The following is a 26247-nucleotide window of genomic DNA, read 5'->3' as shown; positions in this document are numbered from 1 at the left end:
GAGAGAGAGAGAGAGAGATAGAAGGGAGGAGAGTGAGAAAGATCAGAGACAGAGAGAGAGAGGAGGGATTAGTAGGAGGTGAAGAGAGGCAGAAAGAGAGTGTAGGAGAGGAAACAAAGAGAGAGGAGGGGGCAAGAGTGAGGCGAGAGAGAGAGAGAGAGAGAGAGAGAGAGATAAAAGGGTGAGAGAGAGAAGGTACAACCTCAATGTAATTCTATATCATGGACATCATCAGAGTAGGGATTCCTAGGGAAATCCCTGCAGTAGTAAGATAGGTAAGGCTTTAGGCCCTCATCAGAAGCCAAGTATAGAACCAGACAGTAGGATTGCAGTGCGACCGGCTAGAGAATAGGGAAACCTGCGTTAGGGTGGACGGAGACTATGGAAGGTTGAGGGGGAGAACAGGAACCCGCCACCCCCTCTTAGTATGGCCTTCCTACATTCCATCATCAGCTAAATTGTGAAATCTAACAATAAAATATCTGACCTCTATAACTGACTACTTGAATTATTGAAGTCATCTGTGACAAAAGTCCCTAGGATTGGCAGTTCTGCAACTGAATAACCAGACGTTTGCTTCCACTGACTCTTCCTTCACTAGAGGCCGTGGCTTCAGGCCTTTCCAAACATTTGTGCAGCAAGTAAAATCTCGCTTCACAGCAGTCTGAGGTGTCCAGAGATAGTACTCTAGGCCCCGAAGCAGTAGAGGTGCCCAGAAGTTTAAGCGCCAAGGTACTTCGATGCTATCAGCAACCGCTTTGATTTCTCCCTGCTGCATTCAGGACCGGTAAGGGGGAGGATCTCAGGTTTTTGAGCACTTGGGAAAGCATTACTTCAAACATCTGGGACATTCAGATGCTTTTTCTCGAGTATTTCCTACCATTCGTTCGACGGTCAGCAGCTCGCCCTCTGCCGGGGAGCATTCCATACCCATATGTGGGCCTGATTGAAGAGGTTCAGGTCCTGCTTTCAAAAGCAGAGATGGAACTGTTTCAAGAGAACCAACAGGAATGGGGATGGTAATCTCCCTACTTTTTCGTACCTAAGAAAAGTTAACGCTCCTCAGAAATGTACTGAGAGAGAACAGGTTCAAGATGAGAATGCTGGTCCAGATCCTTCAGGCCCTAGAGCTGCAAAACTGGTTAATGTCTACAGACCTTCAAGGCGCTGAGTTCCACATGCCCATCCACCAGATGCACAAGAAGTTCCTGAGGTTTGTGAGTGTTGAGACTCATTTCTAAATTCGGGTGTTTCCTTTTGGGCTGACCGTTGGCTGAGGGTCTTCATCATACTAATGTAGGTGCTGGCGACAGGACTAAGGAGGGAAAACATGCATTTTTTCCCTACCTGGAAGACTGGCTCACCAAGGTCAGATCCTCAGAGCAAGCAGTTTGCCATCTACACTGCACATGCCACTGCCTGCAGAGCTTGGACTTCTAATTCAACTTTAGAAATTCCAGATGACACCTTCTCAGATGCTCCTTTTCTTAAGAGCAGTGTTGGATACTTGCTGGGAGAAAGGCTTTTCCTCCCAAGGATAGAGATCAGAATTGCAGATGGTCAAACGCTTCCAGAACTCAGAACAGCTGGCAGCCCTAGTTTTTTTGTACAATCTGGATCTGATGGCATCCTGAATTTCCCTGTTACTACAGGCCTGGCTTCCAAAGAGATTGCTTGAGCGGTCGCTCCAATCGGAGTGATCCTAGTTCGCCAGCAACATGGGGAATCGGCCTCAGGTTTTGACCCCAGTAGCCCAGAATCTATTATGGTGTGTGCAAAGGGACAATTTAATGTAAGGGGAACCATTCTAGCAACCGTTGTAGGCGGAGATACTTCCCTGAAAGGCTGTGGCATCCACCTAGATCTAGAGATTTAGGGATCTAGAGGTGAGCAGGACGTGGTCCTTGGAGGAGTCCAGGTTACAAATTAACCTATTGGAGCTGTGGGGGTGATCAGGCTTGCCTTGAACGCCTTCCTCCGTTCCGTCAAAGGGGAGAATTGTCCTGATACTGAAGGACAACATGTTGGCCATGTACAACCTCAACAAGAGGGTCGCTGCCCCTTTGGAGGTAATCGATGAAGCTTTGGTTCTGGACATGGGAGAAACATATTTTCTTGTTGTTTGCCCATCTAGCTGGGAAGGAGAGCATGGTGGTGGTGGCACTGAGCAGGCAGCAGAGTTTGGTCTCCCACGAGTGGGAGCTGTGCCAGGAGTTCTTCCAGAAATCTTCTACCTTTGTAGAACTCCTTAAGTGAATCTGTTTTCCTCCAATGTCAACAGGATGTGCAAGCAGTTCCGTTCAAGGGAATTTTCACCGAGAGGGGCACCAGGGGATGCGTTCTTGGTGGAATGGAATTTCAAACTCCTCTATGCATTCCCACAAATTTCAGTCACCCAGCATGTTCAGGAGATACAAGAAACTATGATTCTGGTCACCCCTAGATTGGACGCAGAGTACGTTGTATCTGGATCTTCTCGAGATGGCCAGCTGCCCTTTGCAATGCCTCCTGTTGAGAGTGGCACTTCTGTCTCAGTCGAGGGGGGAAAAAGCCTTCATCACAATCACAGCACCCTGAACCGCCATACTTGGCTCTTGAGAGGCTGAAGTACATGAAGTGGGAAATGTCCAAAGAGGTTGTGGATGCAGACTGGCTAATAAGTAATTTGCAACTGCTGCTGGAAATTCTATCCACCTCTGCACTCCTCCAAGAAAGACTACATCGATTTGACCCCAAAAAGGTATTGACATTTGTCAGGAAGCTATGTGAGCCTCTTTACATACCTTCTCCAAACATTACAGCCTGGACTTGATGGATTTGCAGGATGCTTGATTTGGTCATGCAGTCCTTCAAAGTTATTTAATTTGAGATGTGTCTTTGCTCTCTTTCTACCTCCGGCAGTCTATATGAGAATGGGAAATCTGTGCAAAGATGCTATCCATTAGAAGAAATACAACTAAACAAATAGAACAGAATACTTACCTGGGGCAATATTCTTTCTGGTGGATGGCTCCTCCCATAAACTTCTGATCCCCCTCCCAGCCATCCACACAATAAGAAAACAGCAAGGTCTACTACAACTAAAGAAACAGACAGAACAAAAAAGATCTGTGGACGCTGTGGTTGTCCAGGGTAGCTCCCCAGTCCTCCACGGAGGAGTTTGTGGTGATGGTAACCTGAGGTGCTGGTTGACAGAAGGCATGCCTATCCTCAAGTTGTAGTCTGTGCTCCGCCAGACCAGGTCCTGGTAGAGAAAATGAGGAATGCTGACAAGTTCCGCTTGGGAACCCCACTCCTGACTCCATGAGGCTGCGAAGAGCAGCTGTAATCTCCTCATTTGTAGCCTTGTCTAAGGTACTGGCAGAAGACATGCCGGCATGATACCCAGGTGGTGCTGGTACCACCACGCTGATGCCTCCTCTCGAGAAAATGACTTCTGGCCCTCTTGATGGCTATTACATTGTTCTCCGGGGGAAAAACTCTCTCGGAGCTCGTATCTCACATGAGGCCCAGGAGCAGCAGACTCTGCGTCGGCTCCAGCTGTGACTTCTTGAGATTGATGGAAAATCCTAATTCGTGTAGCGTAACCATGAGGGCGGAGGAAGTGTGCTATACAGCCTCTGGGGATCTCGCCCTGACAAGCCAGTCGTCTAGATACAGATTAACATGGTGCCCTTGAGCTCTGAGGAGGGCCGCCAATGCATTCATAAGCCTGGTAAAGACCATGGGGGCTGAATTGAGCCAAATGGTAAAACCTTGGATTGGAAGTGGAAGCCCATGATCCTGACCTCAGGAAGGACGGATGAGGCTGCCAAATCGGGACGTGAAAATAAGCGTCCTTCATATCCAAGGAGCACATCCAATCTCCCTTGCACAGTGTCTCCTCAATAAGCGCTGAGTTAACCATCTTGAACACTTGAAGTGGGCAAGCCTGCCCACCACCGGAGACACCTGGACCCGGAGGGGAGTGTCCTGCCTTTTTTACTGATGAGGAGGGGCACTGAAAGAAGTCCTTATTCCCCGCCTTGTGCTGTTTGCGGCAGTGTTGACTTGGAGATCGGTTCGGCTGCTTGGACCTTCGTTCTTGGAATCCCCAGAACCCGCAGAGAGCCCGTCCCTTGTTGGAACGCTGGTGCGTTTGACTGAAGGCCTTGCGTGTGGACTTTGTGATGATAGATAAGGATTTTGCCGTCTGGGAACTGTTCTTCTTCTTATGAAGCTCTTCGCTCCTCTACCTCTAACTCCCTCAGGGTTAGTCGTTTTTCAAAGAAATGAGCTGGGGTTAGATCTCTGTCTTTGGCTGGGGCCTCCCTCTGGAACAGCCTTCCTGCCACTCCAAAACTTGAGGACAACCATCTGCGGTTCCGGAAGCACCTCAAGACATTCCTCTTTTCTTCTGCCTTCACTCCCCCTCTCCCCTGCTGATCTGTTCTCTCTTGGCACCGTGCACCTGGCCACCCTCCATCCTCCAGGCGCAGGTACCTGCTCACCCTGCCACCCTCCGGTCTGGCGCCGGGAGAGGAGTGCTGGGCGCTGAAGGCTGAGGTGTGGAGACCGGAGCCAGAGGCTGTTGTGGAACGGCCTGAACTGTAGGAGGCAGGGAATGGCCAGCTGGGGCTGCACAGGGGCCTGAGGCACCAGAGCCATAGGAGGAATGACTATAAGCGCTGGCGGAAGTACTGGAGGCAGCATGCCCGTGATCACATCCCGAAGGGTGGAGCCCATCTGAGAAGACCTCATCAGCATGAGGAATCTCTCAAAAAACCTGTCCTCACAGGCTTGTGGGGTGGTAGGTGGTTTTGACAAAGTAGTGCGTGGCTGCTGGGGCCTGTGCCTACTATGCCCTCCTGGTTGTGGGGGATATTTGCCCTACAACGCTGAAGGATAAGCTGTAAGCCATGTACCTGGCGAAGACCAGTCCCACCTGTACATTCAATCTCCTACCTGCTCCCAGAACGGGGTTGGTGTCGGATGAGCGGCCACCTTGCCTGGCGCGGCAACTATTTTGTCGAGCTGCATGCCACGTGCCTGCATCATGGTGCTTGGCTCCCTGGGCCCGGCAACCTCCTGAACTCTTGGTGGTGGAGCTTGAGGCCTAACCTGCCCCTCAAGACGAAGCCTGGTAGGCGTATTGCCCTCGGCAGTGTTGCCGGCAGTGCTGCGTACAGGCGCCCCCTCAGACATTGTTCCGGTAGCAGGGTATAGCCCTCGGGTGGACACCCGGTAAAAGAACCTTCGCAGTCCCTCAGTTGTGTCTCCGGAAGGATCTAGCGACGCCTCTTCCTGGTGGCCGATAGCTGAATGAGCCTCGGTACCAGTGCTGGTGTGTCCGGTAGTGCTGCATACAGAAATAGCCCCTCGGGTCAAGACCCGGTAAAAGAACCTTGCGTTCCCTCAGCGACCTCACCGGTAGGATCCCGTGATCCCTCGGCCTGGCGGACGGTAGCTGACAGAGTCTCGGTACCTGTGCTGGTGTTAGAACCTGGATGATCCCTCCTGCTCGATCGTTTCTTTGGAAAGGAGTCATCCTTGCGGGGTGCTGATAAAAAGAGAGACCAACCTTGGGCTGTGACTTGTGTCTGACAAGTTCTTCAAGTCCTCTTGAGGCGATCGTTCGAAGAGGTCCCTCCACCGAGCTAACCTGTTCTTCAGAGTGCACAGGGTAAGCACATTGCATGTGGTGCAGCCGTCCCAGCCGTGGTCGGGGCCAAGGCAGCGGAGGCAAAGTGCATGGGATTCGGACATGGGGAAGAGCCCCTCACAGGCTGGACACCTGCTGAAGCCCAAGGATGTCGACATGCGCTAGGGAGGAGCGTGGCGCCAGAGGACCGAGTACCTGATTAAAGAAAGAATACAAAAAGACAGTATCCGGGGAAGAGCGCGTGGGATTACAGGGCCAAAGCCAAACCCAGGAGCGCTGGTGAAAGCGGTCCGTTCCCATCGACACAGAAAAGTGGACTGGGTAGTGGTGCCGGTGGGCGGAGTCAGGGGAGCGCATGCTCCAAGGGCCGCACCCCCACGCGCATCTACATTTAAAGGGGAAGAAGATTTTTTCTGGTTAAAAAGGTTCCGTCTCCTGTCCCTAGCGAGGGACGCCCATACAGTATTGAGGAAAGGGGACGGGACGTAAGAGTATCTGCAAGTAAAACCCTGAGCCTCTCTGAGGGGGAACTTCCTCCACTGCCACACTTAATACCAGTGAACGGATCTCCGCAAGGAGAGGTGGTGTCCCAATCTGGGGGAGGGGAGGGTGGTCTTGGAGGGAGAGGTAGGCGGAACCCATTGGAAACCACTGATAGGATCCATGGATCCGCGAACAGAGACTGCCAGGACTGAATGTGGAGAGCAAGCCTACCCCCCAATGGAGAATTGTGGACCTTGATGGGAGCGTCATTGCTTCTTTCCCTCTGAGGCAGGTGCCTGAGAGGGGGACTGGAAGAAGCCCTTGTACAACGTCCTTTGGTGCTTGCGCCTGTGTTGGCTGGGGGACCTGTCTGGCTGCCTAGCCTTCCGGTCCTGCAAGCCCCTGAATCCGCTGAAAGTCCTCCCCTTGTCGGCATGGGCCTGTCCCTACCCGAACGTCCTTGGTGCAGGCTTTGATAGTATAGCAAAGACTTGGCGGTCTGGGAACAGATTTTCTTCTTGTACAATTCCTCATCCGTGGATTAATGGAGCAAGTCCACCCACCTTCAAACAGAAGATCCAGGATGCGGTCTTGCACATCAGGGGCCACTCAGATGGCCCTGTCGGCTGTGTCAATATGACCCACCAACAAATCCCTTAGGTCTTGTGCCACTATCTTGGCTTCGGCCAAACCCACCTTGTAGGCCTCTTGCTTGTGAGCTGACAGGTACGGGAGGAAATCGGCAATCTCCCTCCATAGCCTCGAATTCGCAGCAGCCAGCATAGGATCTGCGTTGGCTTGCCGCAGGTGGAGTCCAGCGTTGGAGTAGACCTTATTCCCATAGGCCTCCAGAACGTTCTCCTCCTTGCCCAACATGGCGGATGTCGGGGATGACGATGTGGATGCTTAGGGTTTGGCGTACATGGAATCCGCCGCTATCAAAGATGAATGAGGCTGAGGGTAAACAGAGAAGAGGAGAGTATCCCCTTCCACCTGCCCGTACTTGGCATCCAGCCTTTTGTTGGTGGGCTGCGTTGAGTGTGGCTTGGAACAGCCCTTTTTTGCCACAGCTTTCACGTCCGTTTGGAGCAGAATGCCTGATATAGCGGCTTATCTGACAGTTAGGACCTCTGCCAGGACCCCCGCCTCGGGCTGTTCCTTCTGAGGTTGAGGGAAGCCTAGGTACTCTGTCAAGCCCGCCAGCCAATCGTGAAAGGTCCTAGCAGAAGACAAGGTGTCTGGATCCTCCTCTTTGTTCATGTCTGCCTGATGGCGGGGGTGGCTGCAGCTGCACTGGAGCCTAAGGCTGTGCGGGTATGGGTTGAAGCATCTCTTTAATAGGCTCCTTCAGGATGCTACCCATTTGGGGAGACTTCTTTAATATGAGGAATTTGTCGAAGAATCGTTTCTCACACTCTGGTGATGTGTATTCCTGCGCGGACCCGACAGGGTGAGAGGCGTGTAGGGCTGCGCTCATCCTGCGCATTGCCTGCCCTGCATGTAATTTGTCTCGGAGGTCCCAAGGGTATGAAGTGCACCAGGTAATCTGAGGGGTGACCATGGGGGACCATTCCACCCTGCGCGTGAAGTCCGGGTTGTGATGTTTGTTGGAGTGGTGCGTGTTCTCACGTCCCGCCATTTTGTCCAGCTGCGCTGCCATCTTGTCCTGACCCGAACCACACTGGGGCTGCGAGCCTGACACGGAGCTGGATCTGGCCTCTACGTGTTTGCTTATCCACACAGGTTCGGGCCTCCTCTGCACTTCAGGCGTGTGCCTGGTAGGCTGATTGCCTTCAGACATGGAGCCGGTAGTACTACTGTGTGTAGGTGCCCCCTTAGACATAGGCCTGGTACTCGGGTAGAGCCCCTCGGAAGATTTCCCGGTACAAGAGCCGACTGGCTCCTCAGTGGTGGGACCGGGAGGATCCTTGGATCCCACTCAGCCGTTAGGCCGGTAGCTCAATGAGCCTCGGGGCCTTGGCTGGTGACAGGACCCGAGTGGTCCTTTCCGCTCGGTTGTCTCCCGGGGAAAGAGTAGCCTTTGCCGGGGTGCTTTGAAAACAGAACACTTACCTTGGCCTTCGCCTTCATGCGCACATATTCCTTGATATGCTCTGGAGGAGACCTGGAGATCCCTCCACCTCACAAGCCATTCTTGAGTGACCGGGGAGTAAGGGCGTTGCATGCCGAACGGCCGTCCCAGCTATGGTTGTCGCCAAGGCAGCAGAGGCAGAGCACGTGCGGGTCCGACGTCAGAAAGGATATGTCGCAGGAAGGGCACCTACAAAAGCCAACCGGGGTCGACATGCACCGGGGAGGTGTATGGCACTGGAGACTGGATGAAATTAAAGTATCTAAGAATTAAAAAGAAAATATTTGGACTGAAATCCCAGGGAAAGAATTTATACACACATGGGATTATGAGGAGAAAAAAGGGCCTCAACCACAGCGCAGGTGAAGCAGGTCTGCTCCCGTCGATGCGGAAAAGAGGACTGAGGTGTGGCGCCGGAGGGTGGGTTCATGGGAGCGCATGCTCACGGAGCGATGCCTCCGCGCATCGTCTTAATTTAAAAGGGAAAAGACATTTTTTCTGGTGAAAAAGGTTCTGTTCCCGTCCCTAGCGAGGGACACCCATGCAGAATGGAGGAAAGGGGACGGGACGTAGGAGTATAATAATAATAATGATATGATAGGTTATTTATAATGCGCTTAAGACCCAGAGGTTTCTAAGCGCGGACCCGGGGATTGAACCTGTGGTGCTCCGTGTCGTCTTGCTTCTAAGGCGAGCATGTTGCCCCTGAGCTATCCTCCCGAAAGTCGATAATATTAATAATCAGGGTACTCAAAGATTCGTAATAGGATGTGTCTCAAGATACACTTTATCCTCCTAATAATTTTCCATTTTATTGTATTGCTTATCCAGATTAACTGTGTTTTTGTTCATTGTACTCCCAAAAATTCTTCTAATACTCCCATGAAAATAAAATCCAAGTAACAGTACACCAATGTCTTGCATGTGTTCAGGCTAGCAGCATCCGAATAAGGTGTTGTAAAGAGGAGTCCTGCAAATATGTTTCATGATAAAAAGCGGGCCGAAAAGATAAAAATAGATGCATTCATTTACAGCAATTACTCAAAACATGAATGACAACAAAAATATATGTTTTAAAATTAAACATATATTTGCACTTGATTGAAAGTACTGCAGTCGAGATTAGGAAATACATTTTTTACTCCCTACATTTTGGTTTACTCCCAACTTCCAAAGTAAAATATTCCTGCCTCTCAGTCTTATTCGGGACAGTGACGTAAAGCAATGCTTACTTGTACAGCACTCCATTGCTTCACAGCTAGGTTTGCACTATGAAAAATCAACACATGCACACATTGTGAGGAACCTGAGGGCGTACTCACTTCTTTTCCCCCGGGAACCTCTTCTCAGGTGGCCAGGGAAAGCCCATCGCTTTTGGATCCCGACCCTGTGGGTGGATATGCAAGGGAGGATCACCCGGGTGGAGGAGACTTAGAGAGTGGGAGGACGTCCTTAGGTGAGACATTGTATCCCCCATTTCCCTTTCACAACAAACCCTCCACCCTTCAAGCCTTTATAGGCTTTTGTCAGCCTTTTCCCTGTGATTCCCCTAAAGTATACCCCAAAATACACAAGTATGCTACTGGGACGAAGAAGAGGACACCTAAAACAGCACATCCTCATTTTGTGAAAGCGAACACCTATCACCTCCAGCCAAGTACTGGGACGAGGAGGAGGACATCAAGACCAAATCAGGAATACCGCTTTAAAAAGTCGAGTCCTTTTTTGAATGAGAATGGAGGTGGGAACAACTTTAAAAGCTGGAACCCCAAAGGAAATGGAGTCAACTGTGGGAGAACGTCCACAAACAGCTGGGTGCCGGCAGACCTCTCTGGTGTAGCGGTGTGGCAGGAGAAGCCCTTGAAACCCGTGGAAAAGTGCAGAGCATATGCAGCGGGAAGCAAAGGTACAGGACACTGGAGGCCAGTGGCAAGCCGTAAGAAGGAAGTTGGTGAGACCGAGGGAAATGGTTGCGGGAATCCTGCGTCTCAGTGGAAGCACTGCTGGGTGTGCGCAAGCCACGGAAGATCGCTGTGAGAAGAAGCGAGGGACCGCACACGAAGAGAAGGAACCCTGTGGTGGCAGAGGTCCTTGTAAGAAGCCGTAAGTCCGACCGGTGAGAGTAACCAGAAGGGGGACAATGGTCATAGAAATAAAGCTATTGACATTGATATGAATAGAAAACACACATTGCTATGTAAGTTAAAGCAAATATAAGCCATTTTGAATATTGAACTAAATGAAAGCAAGTTGGCAACACTCTTGCATCGTGAAAGGAGAGAAAGAGAGATTGTGAATCTTACTGAAAGGAGGTTTTGAACTGCGTTGAAATTATGAACTGCATTAACTGAAAACAAGTGCTAGCAAATTCAAGAAAGAACAAGGAGTAGTATGCATGACATGAGAAATCCAGCACTGGCCAAAGTCAGCAAAGTGCAGGGAACTATATGATATAAGGAAACAAGTATTGGCAAGAGCTAAGGGAACATAAGAAAGTGTGACAAGTGTATGGGACCAGCCAAGCCAGAACACAGTGTCAGGAGAGTGTGACACATGTGAAAGAAGCAAGTCTCACTTCTAAGGAGAAGCAGTGTACTGGTGTTACTGGAAAAGCAGTCAAGGAGGGGTACCGGTTGCGTGACCTGTAATGGGTGGGTCGTGTGGGCCGACAACTGCACCTACTCCGGGTGTCCCCTGAATGGAAAAGCCACTTAAAACACCTATAAAGAAGCTTATGTTGTGCAAAGACCTTTTTGGTGATTTTGAAATCTATTCATTTTGATACTGACATCGCTACACATTGTATGCAGTTAGTTGTGAGGGCAAGTATAGGTTTTGGACACAGACAGATGTTTTACTTTGGACTTTTTGATGCAGACTATTCTTAGTTTCCTTTATGTAGGGAAATCCCGCCTTAACTTAGGGCAAGTTAGGCATTATGTCACCTTGCCTTTTTGAGTTAATAAAACCTTTTTGAAAGAACTGTTGTCTGTGTCTGACTCATGATGCCTTCACAATATACACTCGACCTGTTTCTTCCATACTTCCATAACTTCACATAAATACAGCACCCCCATCAATTACCGTGAAAGGGATGACGAGATTCACGGCTTCGCCAACTCTTCGGATGTAGGTTTGTTTCAAATGGCGTGGAAGACGTATCTTTGGAGGTTCTGGAAGATAAAATTAGTAGATTTGTATTTTTGTATTTATTGAGTTTTATATAGTGCTTTTAACCAAAGCGCTTTACAGAGAACAATATGCAATACATAACATAAGCAATGTGAGTACATTTTTAGAATCGTGCAGCAGAGAACAATATGTAGAACTAGTGGACATGAGTATCATGTCTGAAGGTAACACACTATCTTTTTGTTTTTCACTCAATTCTATCGTATTGCATTAACAGTGACTTTGAACACAAGTACTGCATGAATACAAACATATTCTAAGAAAGGTAGCAGGAATTAACTGTTTGGGGCATGTTGTAGCGTCTGATAGCACAGCGAGTAGAGCGCTTGCTTTGACATCTGTGCAGAACCTACTGACGCAGGCAGGGCCAAACTCAGCCTTTCATCCTTCCGAGCTTAATAAATGAGCACCACACACCGTGGGTAATAATAGGCAGCGCTCAGACACCTGAGGGTTCACAGCTCTAAATAAATGCTAAATAATTATTATGAAGCCTCAGTAGGAGGATGAGCTGTCATTGGCTCGTTCCTAATATTACTCTAGCAGGCGGAGCCACTGTATCCCTATAGACTGATACTTTTCATACCATTGGAATTGAGCAAAGGCACCTTTTCTGTTCTTGTGGTTTTGAACTCTGTATCCAAAGATGACAGTGGCCAGTGATGTCTGCGACACCTGCGAAAGATGTTCATTTCGTGCAACCTTTACATTTTGTTGAATACATGTGGGCCCTTTTTATCTGGAAACACTAGGACATTAGGCACAGCCTCTCAGAGATGTGTACATTGCGAGTTTATTGAAATGAAGGCCATCATTTCGCAAAGGAAAGAAATAGAGATATGATGATGACATTAGACTGGACCATGAGCACATTTTGCTACTTTAGATAGCACGCCATCACTCCATGCCCACGCCGACTGTGTAGAAGGCTATATAATGTAAATGTGCCGCGAAATGAGAGTCATGCTCACACTTAGATTGAAAAATGCATGCAGTTATTTATTCCAGATGTAATACATGCTGATGTGTTTGATGCTCCACAGGCAGCCTTAGGAAAACACTGGGTTACTGTGAAACGCATTGACCAGAGGTTCATCCGGAACACATGATTGGGTTAGCTTTTCCACCTCCATCATAGCACGGCTTTCATTTTGTTATAGAGGATGGCCATTATTGGGTGCATGTACATTTATATTTTCTGTGAGAGGCCTAATCAACAACAGAAACTTAAGTTCAATGAAAAGCAGTTTGTGAGTGAAAAGGGTCAAGATGTCCTACCTATGACCTCTTTCACTAAGATCGGCTGTGGGTGGATCCTGGGGTCACTTGGGCCTGCAGCATTCACAGCTTTCACTCGCACCATGATCTTCGAACCAGTTGGCAGTCCATTAATAGTGAATCTTGTTTTATCTGTCAACTCTGGGTTTGCGACAATCCATTGCTCCGCTGATAAAATAAAATAGGATACATTGAAAGAAAATGGCAAAAAATTAAAAACACAATAATCTATCATCTTCAAATTTAGCTTTCAAAAGTCAGGCATGGGTGTTAGATTGTCTCAACGTTGATAAGATCCGAAGGAATTGGAATTTTATTGACCAAATCAAACGTTATCAGTTACTAACTCTATTTACTTGCTGTACTCAGTTTCCCTTTGCGCATGACCAGATATTCTTGGATTTTGACAAACTTTGAACACATGCACAACCAAAATAAATAATAATATGACATCTGTTTCTGCAAATTCATCCACTGGGTTCTGATATCTACAAATGTCATGATGTTAAAACTTCAGGGTTGAGTAGGACTGGCTGAAATGTCTCTCCACCTCAATCTTCTGTTCTTCTGGAGTGCACAGAAGAACAATCAAACCGTTTTACTTTCCTAAACTGTTTAAATCTACCTTATTTTCTTCTCTTTTCTATTAGGTACTCTCCTCTGTTTACTTTTTGCGTCTTGTGGCAACACACATGTGAAGTCTATATAATAATATTTTGCAATGAGCATGTATGTGGGGAAAATACGTGTGCACCTTGTTTAATGGAGAATATAGCCTTTGTTAAAAATAAGAACACTTTTTAAAACCACTTGAACCATCATTACACACTGCCACTTAAACACTGTTAGGATTTTTCCTGTGTTTGCTCTAAGGTCCGACTCATCATTGTCACGCTTAGCTCATCATTTCCTTTTGATGCTCATCTCATCACTTCCATTTGATGCTTAGGCCACACGTACCATTCAATGGTTAGCTCATAATTTTCATAAGCACCTAGCTCATGCCATCCATTCAGTGCTTAGCTTGTGATATTCATTTAATGTTTAGCTCATCACTTTCCTTCAATGCTTAGCTCATCACTTCCATTCATGACTTTGCTCATCACATTCATTCAATGCTTAGCTCATGAGCAGGCAGGATCTTGGGCATCGGAAGCATTTTCATAGTTGGAGAGCAGCCAAGCATATTGTGAAAGGTTCAATGGGGCATGTTGTGTTTTTGCTATGCTATGCACAAAGGGGATGGGGGACATCCACCATAGAGGCCTTTCAAACATGCAGATGAGATGCTCCATCATCAATAGTCAAGATCATTTAACATCAGGGTTAGGTGAAACATGGTGATCTAATGACTATGCAAGTGTCAAACATGTTGTTCTACGACAGGTAGAGCTTGACTGAGGATGAAAGAAACCTTTCTTCGCTTAGGAGCAGAAGCGTCACTGGGAGGCCTGATTTTTAGACAGGCTGTAATGTAGGTAGTACTACCGCCCCAGAATTGTTGGAACTACCACTGACTCTGCGGTATAGCGCTACCCGCCAAAGATCACTCATTCATTTTCACGCAAGCTCTACAGTAGGAGTGTCTGATATAGGCTGTAGCACCTGATTGCCAAGGCCAGTGATCCCATAGCTGGGGGCCAGTAGTGGTGGCGATGTCCCATCTGCCTTTGATGTTGCTACCATCATGGCTGGAAAACTGATGCCACCAGAACGTGCTTCCAAATGACCTTCTTCATCTACAGGTGTCCACTAGAGGAAGAGGCGGCATGAGACAAAACTTGGTGAAGGAGAAATTACTTACCGGTAATGTTCTTTCTATGGATTCTACTCCCACAGATTCCTCATCTTGATAGATATGTATCCAGCGCTAGCTGCTCGGACCATTACCGCTAGACATCGCAGTGGTCGACTCCCTTGTATACAGCTGCGCCATTCCTCGATCAGATGTGATGTCGGGCGTCATATTAACGGTTGAACTACAGCCCTGTACCTCAGATCTCCACTTTTTCTCCCTGCTGGCTCAGTCTGAATGGATGTCCTTTCTGGATGGACGTCCTTCAGTGACTGGCAGGAATAACAGTCCTTTCTCTTTCTTTAATCCCATTGGGTTATCTGCTAGGTGGCTCCCATAAGTCCCCCAAAGAGCTCATTTATTGATTGTAAAAGAATACATACTGTTAGCTTGGGAACATGATGGGGGAACTCAGTTACTAATGTGCTTTTGCAATGTGACCTGTTGTAAGGTAAGTGGTCTTGTAAAGCACCTTTCTGAGAATATGGTTTACCTTACAGCACGTGGCTGTTTAAAAAAGGCGGGTATGGTCCATTAGTGGAAAGAGGGAGGGAGACAGAAAACGTGTGTGCTGATGAGTGCAGGCTGGAAGCACCCGTTACCTGTGTGGCAGCAAGGATTGTCTGTATTTAGGTTAAGAAAGGACTCTGTTGGATTATCCATAATGGAAGCCTTAGAGTTGGGAAAGTGGCAGTGGATGCAGTGTTGATAGCTGCAGAGGAGGGGAGGAGTCTGATTTGGGCCTTGTGGGTTGTCTGATGGGGAATGAGTGTGGTCTAAAACATGTGAGATTTTAGCAATGATGGTGTTGGTGAGGCGGGAAACATGGGGGGAAGGAATGGACGGTAGCGAGGACCCAGGAGAAAAGCCTCCTCAGATGGAATGTGGGTGTGCTTCCTTGCTTGCAGCTGTTATGAATAGGGGCAAAGGCTTCATGCAAAGACATGCAAGTTGTCATTTGTCTATGGGATATATAGTGGTGTACAGGAAGAAGCTTTTTGCAATCTCATATTGCAGCAAAGGCCCCATGACATTTGGAATGTATTTATTGGTGTAAACATTTGCATATGAGTGCAATTGCACCAGATGCTGAGGGTGATAAACTGCTGACATCAGTATGTGTGCATACTGTTATATGTATGCATGACCATCTATTCAATGTTTAGTACTTTTTTAACCAGGTGCCTCCTGAGGCTGATGTACATCAATGCAGCTTATATGATGCTTTTGATTTGTGATGTGTCATGATTATGTTCTACAATTAATAAATCATAAGTTACTCACTGTAGTGACTAACTAGTCCCCTTTCCTCCATAATGCATGAGCGTCCCTTCCTAGGGACGGGAGACATAACCTTTGCCCTGATGCCCTGACTCCGCCCTCTGGCACCACACTTCACTCCCCATAGATGCAGCGACAATGGATTACCCTTGCCTAATGACACCAGTTTTATTAGGGGGGAGGATGGTGGGACGTATAGAGGAAAGGGGACTAAGGACTAAGAGTACGTTAGTCACTACAGTGAGTAACTTATAATTACTCTTACGATCCGTCCCCTTTCCTCCATACTGCATGGGCGATTACAACTAAGTGTAGCCCCAGGGTGGAGAGGAGACCCTCCTTAAGCAAACAGGTTTCTAAGAACCACCTGTCCGAAAGCTGCGTCTGATCTAGAGCCGGCGTCCAAACAGTAATGCTTGCAGAAAGCCAAAGGGGTGGCCCAGGTGGCCGCCCTGCTTATGACTTGCCAGGGGACATGCCGCTGGAATGTGATGGCCGCTGCCTTGGCTCTGACCGTGTGAGCGTGCATGTTGGCCGGCAGTGGCTTATGCTGTCCCTCATAAGCTTCTTTGATGGCCAAGACCATCCAACGGCTATAGAGGCCTTGGATGTCTGATACCCCGGTCTTGATCCGCCAAAGGTGATAAACAGTGCGTCCGACTTGCGGAAGCCCCTGGTCCTGTCCAAGTAGAATTTCAGGGCACGCCTGACATCGAGGCAGTGCAGAACTCTCTGAGCCTCGTCATTAGGTTCAGCAAAAAATGTACGCAGCATTATTTCTTCATTTATATGGAAAGCGGAAGGCACCTTAGGTAGGAATGCTGAGTGTGTCCGCATGACTACAGTATTCTTGTGAAAAGTAGTATAGGGGTCTGAGGCGACCAGCACCTCGACTTTGCTGACTCTGCGAGCCGAGGTGAAGCCGACTAGCAAGGCCGTCTTAATGGTGACCAGCCTGATGTCCGGGGGCCACTATCAGCTAAAATGGTTTGTGCGTCAGGGCAGCCAAGACTATGTTGAGGTCCCATACCGGGTGTGGCCTCTTGATGTGCGGCTAGAGTCTGGCGTGTCCCATCAAATGCTTCTTGACTATCAGGTTGGAAGAGGAGACCACCTCTTCCTCTGAGTTTCTGTATGCCCCCAATGGCTGCCAAATAAGTGTGACAAGTGTCTACCCACACACCCGAGTTGGCGAGGTGCATGGAGAAGGAGATCACGTCGTCCAACGTACATGCTCCCAGCGCCGCACCCCTGAACGCCTCTAAATTTAAAGGTGGAAGAAGTTTTTTTCTGGTGAAAAAGGTTCAGTCTCCGTCCCTGCCAATGCAGTATGGAGGAAGGGGGATGGGACGTAAGAGTAAAAGAGTTATAAAAAACAACAGATATATGTTTCATTCCATTGTTTTTATTCAAGGGATGCAAGTTTCCTGCGCCTTCAGGATTGCAGTTTAAAATATTTGGTTTGCCATTTTGGATTCCTCCCATGTCTTATTTAATTTTTTTATTGGTCATTTGTATGGCGCCTACACACAGGTGTTTCCAGGCATACAAATGTGTTGCATGCTAGTGCTGAAGCTAGGCATTGTTCTTGTGAGGATAGCGCTGCTCCAGCATCAGTGTCCCAGGCAAGCCTTCCCTGTATCTCATTGTTGGTAGGCAGCCGGGCTGCTAGATGTGAACTACACCTCTCTGGTATAGAGCTAACCATATTTGCTTACCATGGGGCTCGAATTAGAGCATTTCTTAAAGGGCCAGATATCTTGGTGTGGCAAATGTGACAAACTACGCCCCTGACTGAGGTGCTTGCCGCAACTAGGAGATCCTCCCCAAAATCTCCTCCTCCATACCGGATCCCACCAATCACTCCAGTGCAAATCCGCTCACATTCCAGTGGCACTCTCCCCTTAGCGCGTGCTTTCATGCCTCAGCAATCTTCATGGAGGATGATCTGATTCAGGTGTGCAAGGCTGAATCCTACTGGTAAGTACCAGGATGTTACAGCAAGACATTCTGGTTCCTGTAGTTCAGATCCAGCCGGGATGAAACTCTCCTCCATTATTCAGTATTTGCCCTCAATGGGGAGTGAGGGGAGTTACCAACAGTGTGGCACTCCAGAGTAAGGCATAGGAAACCCAGGCGCAGCACCTCTGTAGCCCCAGACTCCAGTGATATTTGTATGCAAAAAGAGTGGCGTCTCAACATAGCTACAAATAAAGTTGGTTTTGTTGCACTAATGTAATTTCCCTTCACTAAAGTGTGTTCACTGAATTTCAAGGGTTTCGTAATGCTTTACCTTTCACCACCTGTAATTCGGCATTTTTGTCTGATAACATAACTGATATCATATGATTTGTTATCAATATCTGTTCTCCAGCTATGTAACATCAGGATTATCAAGTATTGTATCTGTTCTTGTTTCCACTAGATACAAATGGATTACTTATGGTATATTGGGACAAGGTAGTGGAAGACTGTGACGAGGAAGAGTGAGGTGTTGCAAGTGCTATTGATCACTATTGTGGTACAGTGATAAGAAAGTGAGGTGGGTGTAGTGTGGGACTGTGACGAGGAAGAGTGATGTGGGAATTATGGGGGACTGTGATGAGGAAGAGGGATGTGGGGGTAAAGGTAAGACTACTATTGGGCACTGTGACACAGAAGAGGAATTTAGCTTAATGGTAAGATTACCATTGGGTACTGGGTACAGGCAGAGAGATTTAGGGGTAATGACATGAATTACTAATGGGTAGTGGGATAAGGAAGAGGTAGGTGACAGCAATGGTATGATAAATAATTGGGTTTTGGGAAAAGGACGAGTGATTTGGGGTTAATGCTAGTGATTACTATTGGGGTATTGTGATGAGGAAGTGTGAGGTGTGTGTAGTGGAAGACTGACAAGGAACAGTGAGATGGGGTAGTGGGGCACTGTGATGGGAAGTAGGGTGGTGGAAGTAATGGTGGACTGTGTTGAGGAAGTGTGAGGTGTGTGTAGTGGAAGACTGACAAGGAACAGTGAGGTGGGGTAGTGGGGAACTGTGATGGGAAGGAGGGTGGTGGAAGTAATGGTGGACTGTGATGAGGAAGAGTGAGGTGTGTGTAGTGGGAGGCTGAGAAGAAAGGGACTGTGATGAGGACGCGTGAGGTAGGGTAGTGGGGGAATGTGACAAGGAAGAGTGAGATGGGGTAGTGGGGGACTGATGAAGAGTGAAGTGGAAGACTGTGAGGAGGAAGAGTGAGGTGGGCATAGTGGGGGACTGCGATGAGGAAGAGTGAGGTGGGCATAGTGGTGGACTGTGATGAGGAAGAGTGAGTTGGGGTAGTGGGGGACTGTGACAAGGAAGAGTGAGGTGGGGCTGTGGTGGACTGTGATGAAGACAGAGGTGAAGGCAGTGGGGTCTGTGACAATGAAGAATAAGGCGGGCTAGTTGGGGAGTGTGACGAGAAAGAGTGAGGTGGGAGACTGATGAGGAAGAGGGATGTTGGGCTAAAATTAAGACTACTATTGGGTAATGGGACGGGTAAGAGGTAGGTGACGGTAAAGGTAAGATTACTAACTATGTAATGAGACAAGAAAGAGGGATGTGGGGGTAATGCTATTGATTACAATTGGGGTACTGTGATGATGAAGTGTGAGCTGTGTGTAGTGGGAACTGGCGAGGAAGAGTGATGTGGGATAGTGGGGGGACTGTGAAATGGAAGAGTGAAGTGGGGTAGTATGTGACTGTGGTGGTAATGGGGAGTTGGGAGTAGTGGGCACTGTGACGAAAAGCAGTGAGGTGTGGATAGTGGCAGGCTGTGACAGGGAACAGTGTGGTGGGGTTAGTGTGGGACTGCAACAAGGAAGACTGAGGTGGTAGCGGGGACTGTGACAAGGAAGAGTGAGGTGGGGTTTGTGAGGGTCTTGTAGAAGGAAGAGTGAGGTGGGGTTCGTGGGGAATTGTGACAAGGAAGAGGGAGGCGGGAGTAGTGGGGGACTGTGACGAGAAAGAGTGAGGTGGGGATAGTGACGGACTGTGACAGGGAACTGCGTGGCGGGGTTAGTGAGGGACTGCAACAAGGAAGACTGAGGTGGTAGCAGGGACTGTGACAAGGAACAGTGAGGTGGGGTTTGTGGGGGACTGTGATAAGGAAGAGTGAGGGGGAGGTAGTGAGGGACCTGACGAGGAAAAGGAATGTGGGGGTAAAGGTAAGATTGATGAAAAAAATAACGTTATGAAACATGAAGGGGCACTCCCTATGCTTTAGCACTCAAGAGCTTTACTTCAATTTTATGTAATATTCATGCATTTATACTTTAGAAACTTTAATCACTTCTGGTGCAATGGGGCATAGTCTCCAGGCCCATGGAGATCTCAACTAGAACTAAATACCCATACAACCCATTGTTACCAACAGGTAACCCCTATGCACTCTCGCGGGGTTAGTATAATCTCAAATGTTTCAGAAATTAATCATTTAAAACATTTTCTTTGCTAAATGCATGTTCCCGTAATGGTACTAGACTCTCAGGAAATATCCTATATTGTACACATTTACAACACAATACAATGCAGCAATATTCCCAGGTTTTAGTAAAATAATGTTCACTTCATCTTCAGTCATAATGCCAAACAGAAATTTAAAACAAAGGTTTTTGTCTTGAAAGTTCAAATTCACTCTCAGGTTTTCACTGTGAAGATTTGGCCTTGCCAACAATTTTACTCAAACCAATGTTCAATGAACTTTTTCTGTCTCGAAACCATTAGATTCCCTTGCCTTGTTACAATAGATTGACCATTCCTGGTTCTAATCAATGTTCAGACATTCAATCAATGGCATACACATTTCGGATTTACAATCCTTCATCAGGGCCTGTTCAACATTGAGGCTTGTACATAGTTCCGCATCGCCTCGACCCAAGTGTAATAATTGTAGGTTCAGAATCAGCATCTCATAATGCTCCAGCTCCAATCTTTACGGTGGTCCTTGGTCCATCTGCCCGGGAACAACCTTAGTGAACCAGGTACGTGGAATTGCTTAGCGTACCTGGTTCACTAAGGTTGTTCCCGGGCAGGTGGGCCAAGGAGGGATGCAACGGTATAGGTATAGGTAAAATAACTATTCAGTACTGGGACGAGGAAGAGGGATGTAAGGGTTCAGGTAGGATTACTAATTAGGTACTGTGACGAAGAAGAGCGAGGTGGGATAACGTAGAGATCTTCCCTGCAACATCAGGAGAAAATCAAGATCTTCATTGTTAAGTTACGTCAAAAGCTTGGGGATTGGTAGATTTCTGTGCAAAACATTTCCTCGCAGGAGAATTTGTTGCAATTATTGCAACACATTTTGCAGCATATATATGTGGGGGTTGGGTTTAGGGAAATAATTGATTTAGGTGTTTTAAGGGGGAGTTTCGGGGGGTCTCCCGCCACAAAAAAATTTGTTTTCCGATGAATTTTTCTATGAAGAAATGTATTTGACCAAATCAACCTAAAACAAAAGCTTGTCCAATCGAAACAAAGGATATAGTAAACCGGCGTAGTCTTCACTCGGTCTAACTTTGCACACCTTTATTTCAATGTAATTAAAATAAGAAAAGCTTTTTAAGCAAATGTAACATCCTCAAACACTAATAGCCCCCTCATCTTACCCCTTCCACACAGTTTAAGTTAATTTGGCAAGCAATCCCTATAATTTTTATTGTTGTTGTATTAAAAACATGGATTGCTTCCTAAATTATCTTTAAATACTCCTCTGCCCCCAATTAGTAATCACAGTGAATGCCACATCTCAATATATTATTTGATATTCATAATTTTTTTGCCACTCGAGGATCATATTGAGATCTTACTCAATCCCTTTAAAAACAAAACAACACTATCCCCAAGTCCCAAACCGTCACTAGTCTTTTCTTACCCTGCCCACATGCTCCCAGGCCCAGAACTACCCTACATACACCCCTTATATCATTTTAGGGCAGTTTCCAAAAACGAATCAAGATGTTGAATCTCAACCTTTGTAATGGTGGATTTTCTGGAATGAAAAGCCTTGTCACCAGCAATGCATCATGGGAGTTATAACTAACTTTTTGGGTACAGGGGCACCACGCTCTACACCAAATAAAGAAAAACCTACTGGATGGATTTCTTTTGAGCACTTTGTGCCTAATTTCTTTCTTATTTGGTGCACAACCATCCAGCGGAACGGAAAAGTGAAAAACCCAGCCTTTTTTTACCTTTTATATCTTTTGAACCTTAAAACGTATTAGCACAAAAACTACCCCCAAGCTCTGCACCACCGAGCCCATGGAAGCTCTATGCCCTCAGTCACCTTTCCCCACACAGTAACATTGGCCCTCATTACGACCCTGGCGGAAAGGGGAAAACGATGGCGGAAATGCAATACCGCCATCGAAAAGCGCTCGGTGCGACTATGACCCGTCACCGCAAAGTACGAAGCCATTAGCGACACCGTAGTGAACGCCAACGCTAACTGCACTAAGCACGCGCGCGCGCACCATGCCAAACCGCAAACACCACCATGGTGCAACGGTACGCCAATTCCGACCCTAGCGGACATGTACCTAACGCCATCAGGCATGGCGGAATGGACCATTCCGCCATGGCGAGAAATACGGCATCGTGAACCAACCGTAAATGGCCCACTGAGTGCCTGTACTCCACTCCCTGGCCACATTGCACAACTCCTGGCAGGCGCAATGTACTCACACCATGCAACCAGTGAAATCTACAATTCACCCATGCATGCCAACGTAGAAATGCATGCAGGTGTTCGAAGCGCCCCGTGAGTGGGCATCCATGTACGGCATTTCACCATAGCCGTACTGATGCAGCACAGGCATGTGAAGGTACAAGACATCAAAATGGAAATCAAGAACACATGACACAAAACAACAGTAGTCCCCCATCGCTTGCCACCAGCGCAAGGCAACATCCAAAACAGCATCCTGAGGGGGATTGCACCAGACCTGTACTCTTGCCAGTAAACAAACCAACCATCAGCAGAAGCATGTACCACACAAGTTGGCAGAGTGACTGAGCAGCCAGGCACATCCCAAGAGGGGCCGATGGGAGCTGCAGGGCACAGATGGCATGAATACAGAAGCTATTCCAATGGACATGACCCCAGTCCCCCTCCAACAAACGCACGCAAACACAGGCACCTGTGACCAGCCACATTCTGAACATCCCATCATACCATCAATCGACCTGGCTGACAGGCACCAGTCGGCCAAAAGCCAATCCCCCGCCCCTGAACAGCACATCATGTAAACAGTCACAATGGCAGCCCCTATCCGTGACCACACTGTGCTACGTAGGCAAAAGCGGCCAGTACTGTACCACACAACTCAACTCAGAAGGCGGAACACAATGCAGATCATCTCGCAATACATACCGCCACAAATCGAAAATCGCCACATCACCTGCAAAGAATAACGCAACACGCCAAATATCGGAATACAATTTAAATGCACATCCAAATGACAAAGGCCTCACAGCAATTTGTAAAATAACACCAAAACATCCATCATCACCGAGGGCTGCATCTGCAATAATTGACCAGCTTCCACTTGTGTGACGCCCTGTACCATCATGGCACACAGGGCCAACATCAACGTTCCAAAAGGCAACATGGAAGCGGCAAGAACCGCAGGTCCGTCCCATGAGGCAGGCACTAGTCCAGCTGAAAGGCCGAAATGTTGCACCTAGCCACCAGAACAGCGTAAGGGCATGTGGCCCATTGGCGATCGTCCCATAAGATCGTAATGCTGCTCCACTGATTCACCCGAAGCTGCAGGTGTCGAGAGTAAAAACCATCTGGAGGAGTGGCGTACAGATGGCATCTGCAATAGGGCAGGAGATACCTGTCACCAAAATGAAACACAAATTAACCGATTGCACTACATGACACATGATGCATCACTATCTTCATTCAACACACCAAATCCACACCCATATGCATGCTAGCCCACTCCAAAGGAATATACACACCCCTAAATCAGTATCGATACATAACGAAACCAATCGAGGTTAATACACCATTGGCAACGTCGGTTACTGTGCATGCGTCCGTCAAGATAGAACCCATGACATGGGATTAGTAACGTGCCTAGACACAAGTGTATGAAGGCGCGTCGAGACAGGGAGGATCCGACAAGGGCAGATAGACGTAAGTCCCACTATGGCAGCCTTGCATCACATAGCGCAGGGGAAGGGGATTGAATCAAAAAACACATGTACATGGCAGACCCTAAATGGAATCATCTGTCCATGCATCCATTCATCATTCCCTCATCCCGCAATGAAAACGCATGAACATTCACTCACATAATATGTGAAACTTCCATCGCGTCTGTGCGTAATGCAGTCTGCAAAAACCACTGTGCTCCTGGCCGGATCTGTAGTGTCGTGAAGCTAGATGGACTTGGGAACGTCCTGCCTTATCGTCCACTACGCTATTGCGCATCCCATTCAATTCATGTCATTCATTGCTTGCTCGTTATGGGCCCTGTCCCAAGGACATTCAACAATAGAACGTTACATTTCCAGGCAGACCTGTGGGCGTCTCCTCACCGCTACTTCGCAACCAAAAATCCTGGCCTTCGAATTCCTCACTTGCAACATTACGTCGAAAAGGCTTCTGTGAACGCTTGCATTCACAATTACATCAATGTAGTGCGGCTGTGTGTCATAATGCTAACTGGCTGCAATCACAAATGGGACGCCACGCCCGTCGGTGAAGTACGATACTGTGCTGCATGAGGGTCGGCCATCGATCGAGCCCTACATACCACTGACTCTTCACAGGTATGTAAGCGGCTGCAATCATAGCATGTGTAACAATGGGAGCATAGCATGAAAATCAGTCAAAGTACATCACACTGCCATCGGGATTTGATACATGATTCCAATCCCAAGATGCCATGCGGCCAAATGCAGCCTTACGTGCGGGACGTGCTCGGCCAGAAGGGATTGCATCTGCCACAGATTCATTCAATCAGCACAGGTGGAGGCCATACAGGCCGACAGCACATATATAGCAGACCCAAACCCCTCCCACAACCACTCCCACTCCAAAATGCTACCGGCAGGACTAGCGATGTTGGGCCTGGGGCACCAGATAGCACTGCAAGTGCTACAACTACAAGAAGACGACGAACAACAACAGGTACAACAACCGGGCGCACAGGGGAGACGGAGGAGAAGGAGGAGGAGGAGGGCAAGGCAGGGTCAGCAAGGCCCACAAGCACTGCCACTACCACCACGCAGGCGGCCCGCAATCCCACGCCTCCGAGCTGATCCGTTCAACCTCACTGCTGAGCAGATCCACACCCTCTACCGTTTGGACCGGGACACCATAATCGCCATTGTGGACATGACACATGCTGACCTCGTGAGCATGATAGATAGCCCAACCGCCATCCCACCCCTACTGAAGGTGGTGTCTGTACTCCACTTCCTGGCCACAGGCACCTACCAGCACACAGTGGGACAGTTGCATGGCATTTCACAGCCACTGTTCTCACGGACACTCTCCCAAGTGCACGATGCCCTCCTGAAGCACGCCGACGACCACATCACACTACCACGCACGTACCAGGAGATTACCAACGCAAAGGTGGGATTCCATGCACTTGGCGGCATCCCGGGTTGCATTGGTGCCATCGACTGCACCCATGTTGAATTGGTTGTCCCACATGCCATGGAGGTCCAGTACCGCAACCGGAAACAATTTCATTCAATCAATGTGCAAATGGTGTGTGACTCCAACAAGATCTTTACGCATTGTTGTGCCAGATTTCCAGGATCTACCCATGATTCTATGGTCCTGAGGAACACAAGAATACCACGCTACATGGAGCGACACGCAGGGCACAGATCCTGGCTACTCGGTGAGTCTCATTCCATGCATGACATCGTGGCCCATTTGATGCGTCAATGACCTTGCAGGAGGGGGGGGGGGCTACTTAGCACTATCATTCCACTGACACCCTTTATTCGTCCCATACAGGTGATGCCGGGTATCCACTGAAGAGATGGCTCCTTACACCAATCCGGAACCCACAGAACCAGCATGAGGAGGACTACAACCATGCCCACTCACGTAGCCGTGTGGTCATTGAACAGGCATTCGGCCTACTGAAGGCTCGTTTCCGCAGCCTCAGCAGGTCTGGCGGGGCACTCATGTACAGCCATGAGAGGGTTTCTAAGATGGTCATGGCATGTGTCATGCTGCACAACATGTGCATACGTAGGAATGTGCCCATGCCCCCTGACGCTGTACTGCATGCACCTGAAGATGATGATGATGAGGGTGGGGATGTGGAGGCACCCCAGGGAGTCCATGAGGCACAGGATGCACGTGCAATCCGACAGAGCATCATAGATGCATGCTTCTAGCAACCACGCATGGTGCCTATTACACGGAAAGGGGACCTGTGGCACTGTGTGTGTGTAGTACAGGCACATAGTGGACTGTACGCCT

General features: G+C 48.2%; 1 protein-coding gene across 13 annotated transcripts in view; it reads right to left on the bottom strand.

Annotated features, from left to right (window-relative positions):
- Positions 1-26247, bottom strand: part of MYBPC1 (myosin binding protein C1) — a 1087780-nt gene that overhangs the window by 382066 nt on the left and 679467 nt on the right. For all 13 annotated transcript variants that reach the window (XM_069629883.1, XM_069629891.1, XM_069629879.1 and 10 more), the window contains 2 exons: positions 12687-12854; positions 11301-11389 (listed from right to left, as the gene is read on the bottom strand). In XM_069629883.1, coding sequence (XP_069485984.1) covers positions 11301-11389; positions 12687-12854 — 257 coding nt within the window. The remainder of the gene's footprint in view (positions 1-11300; positions 11390-12686; positions 12855-26247) is intronic.

The sequence above is a fragment of the Ambystoma mexicanum genome, chromosome 12 (genome assembly GCF_040938575.1).
Source record: "Ambystoma mexicanum isolate Mex_15411 chromosome 12, UKY_AmexF1_1, whole genome shotgun sequence".
NCBI classification, from domain to species: Eukaryota; Metazoa; Chordata; class Amphibia; order Caudata; family Ambystomatidae; genus Ambystoma; species Ambystoma mexicanum.
Note: the sequence above shows the minus strand (reverse complement) of the source record. Positions and strands in the feature narration are given on the sequence as shown.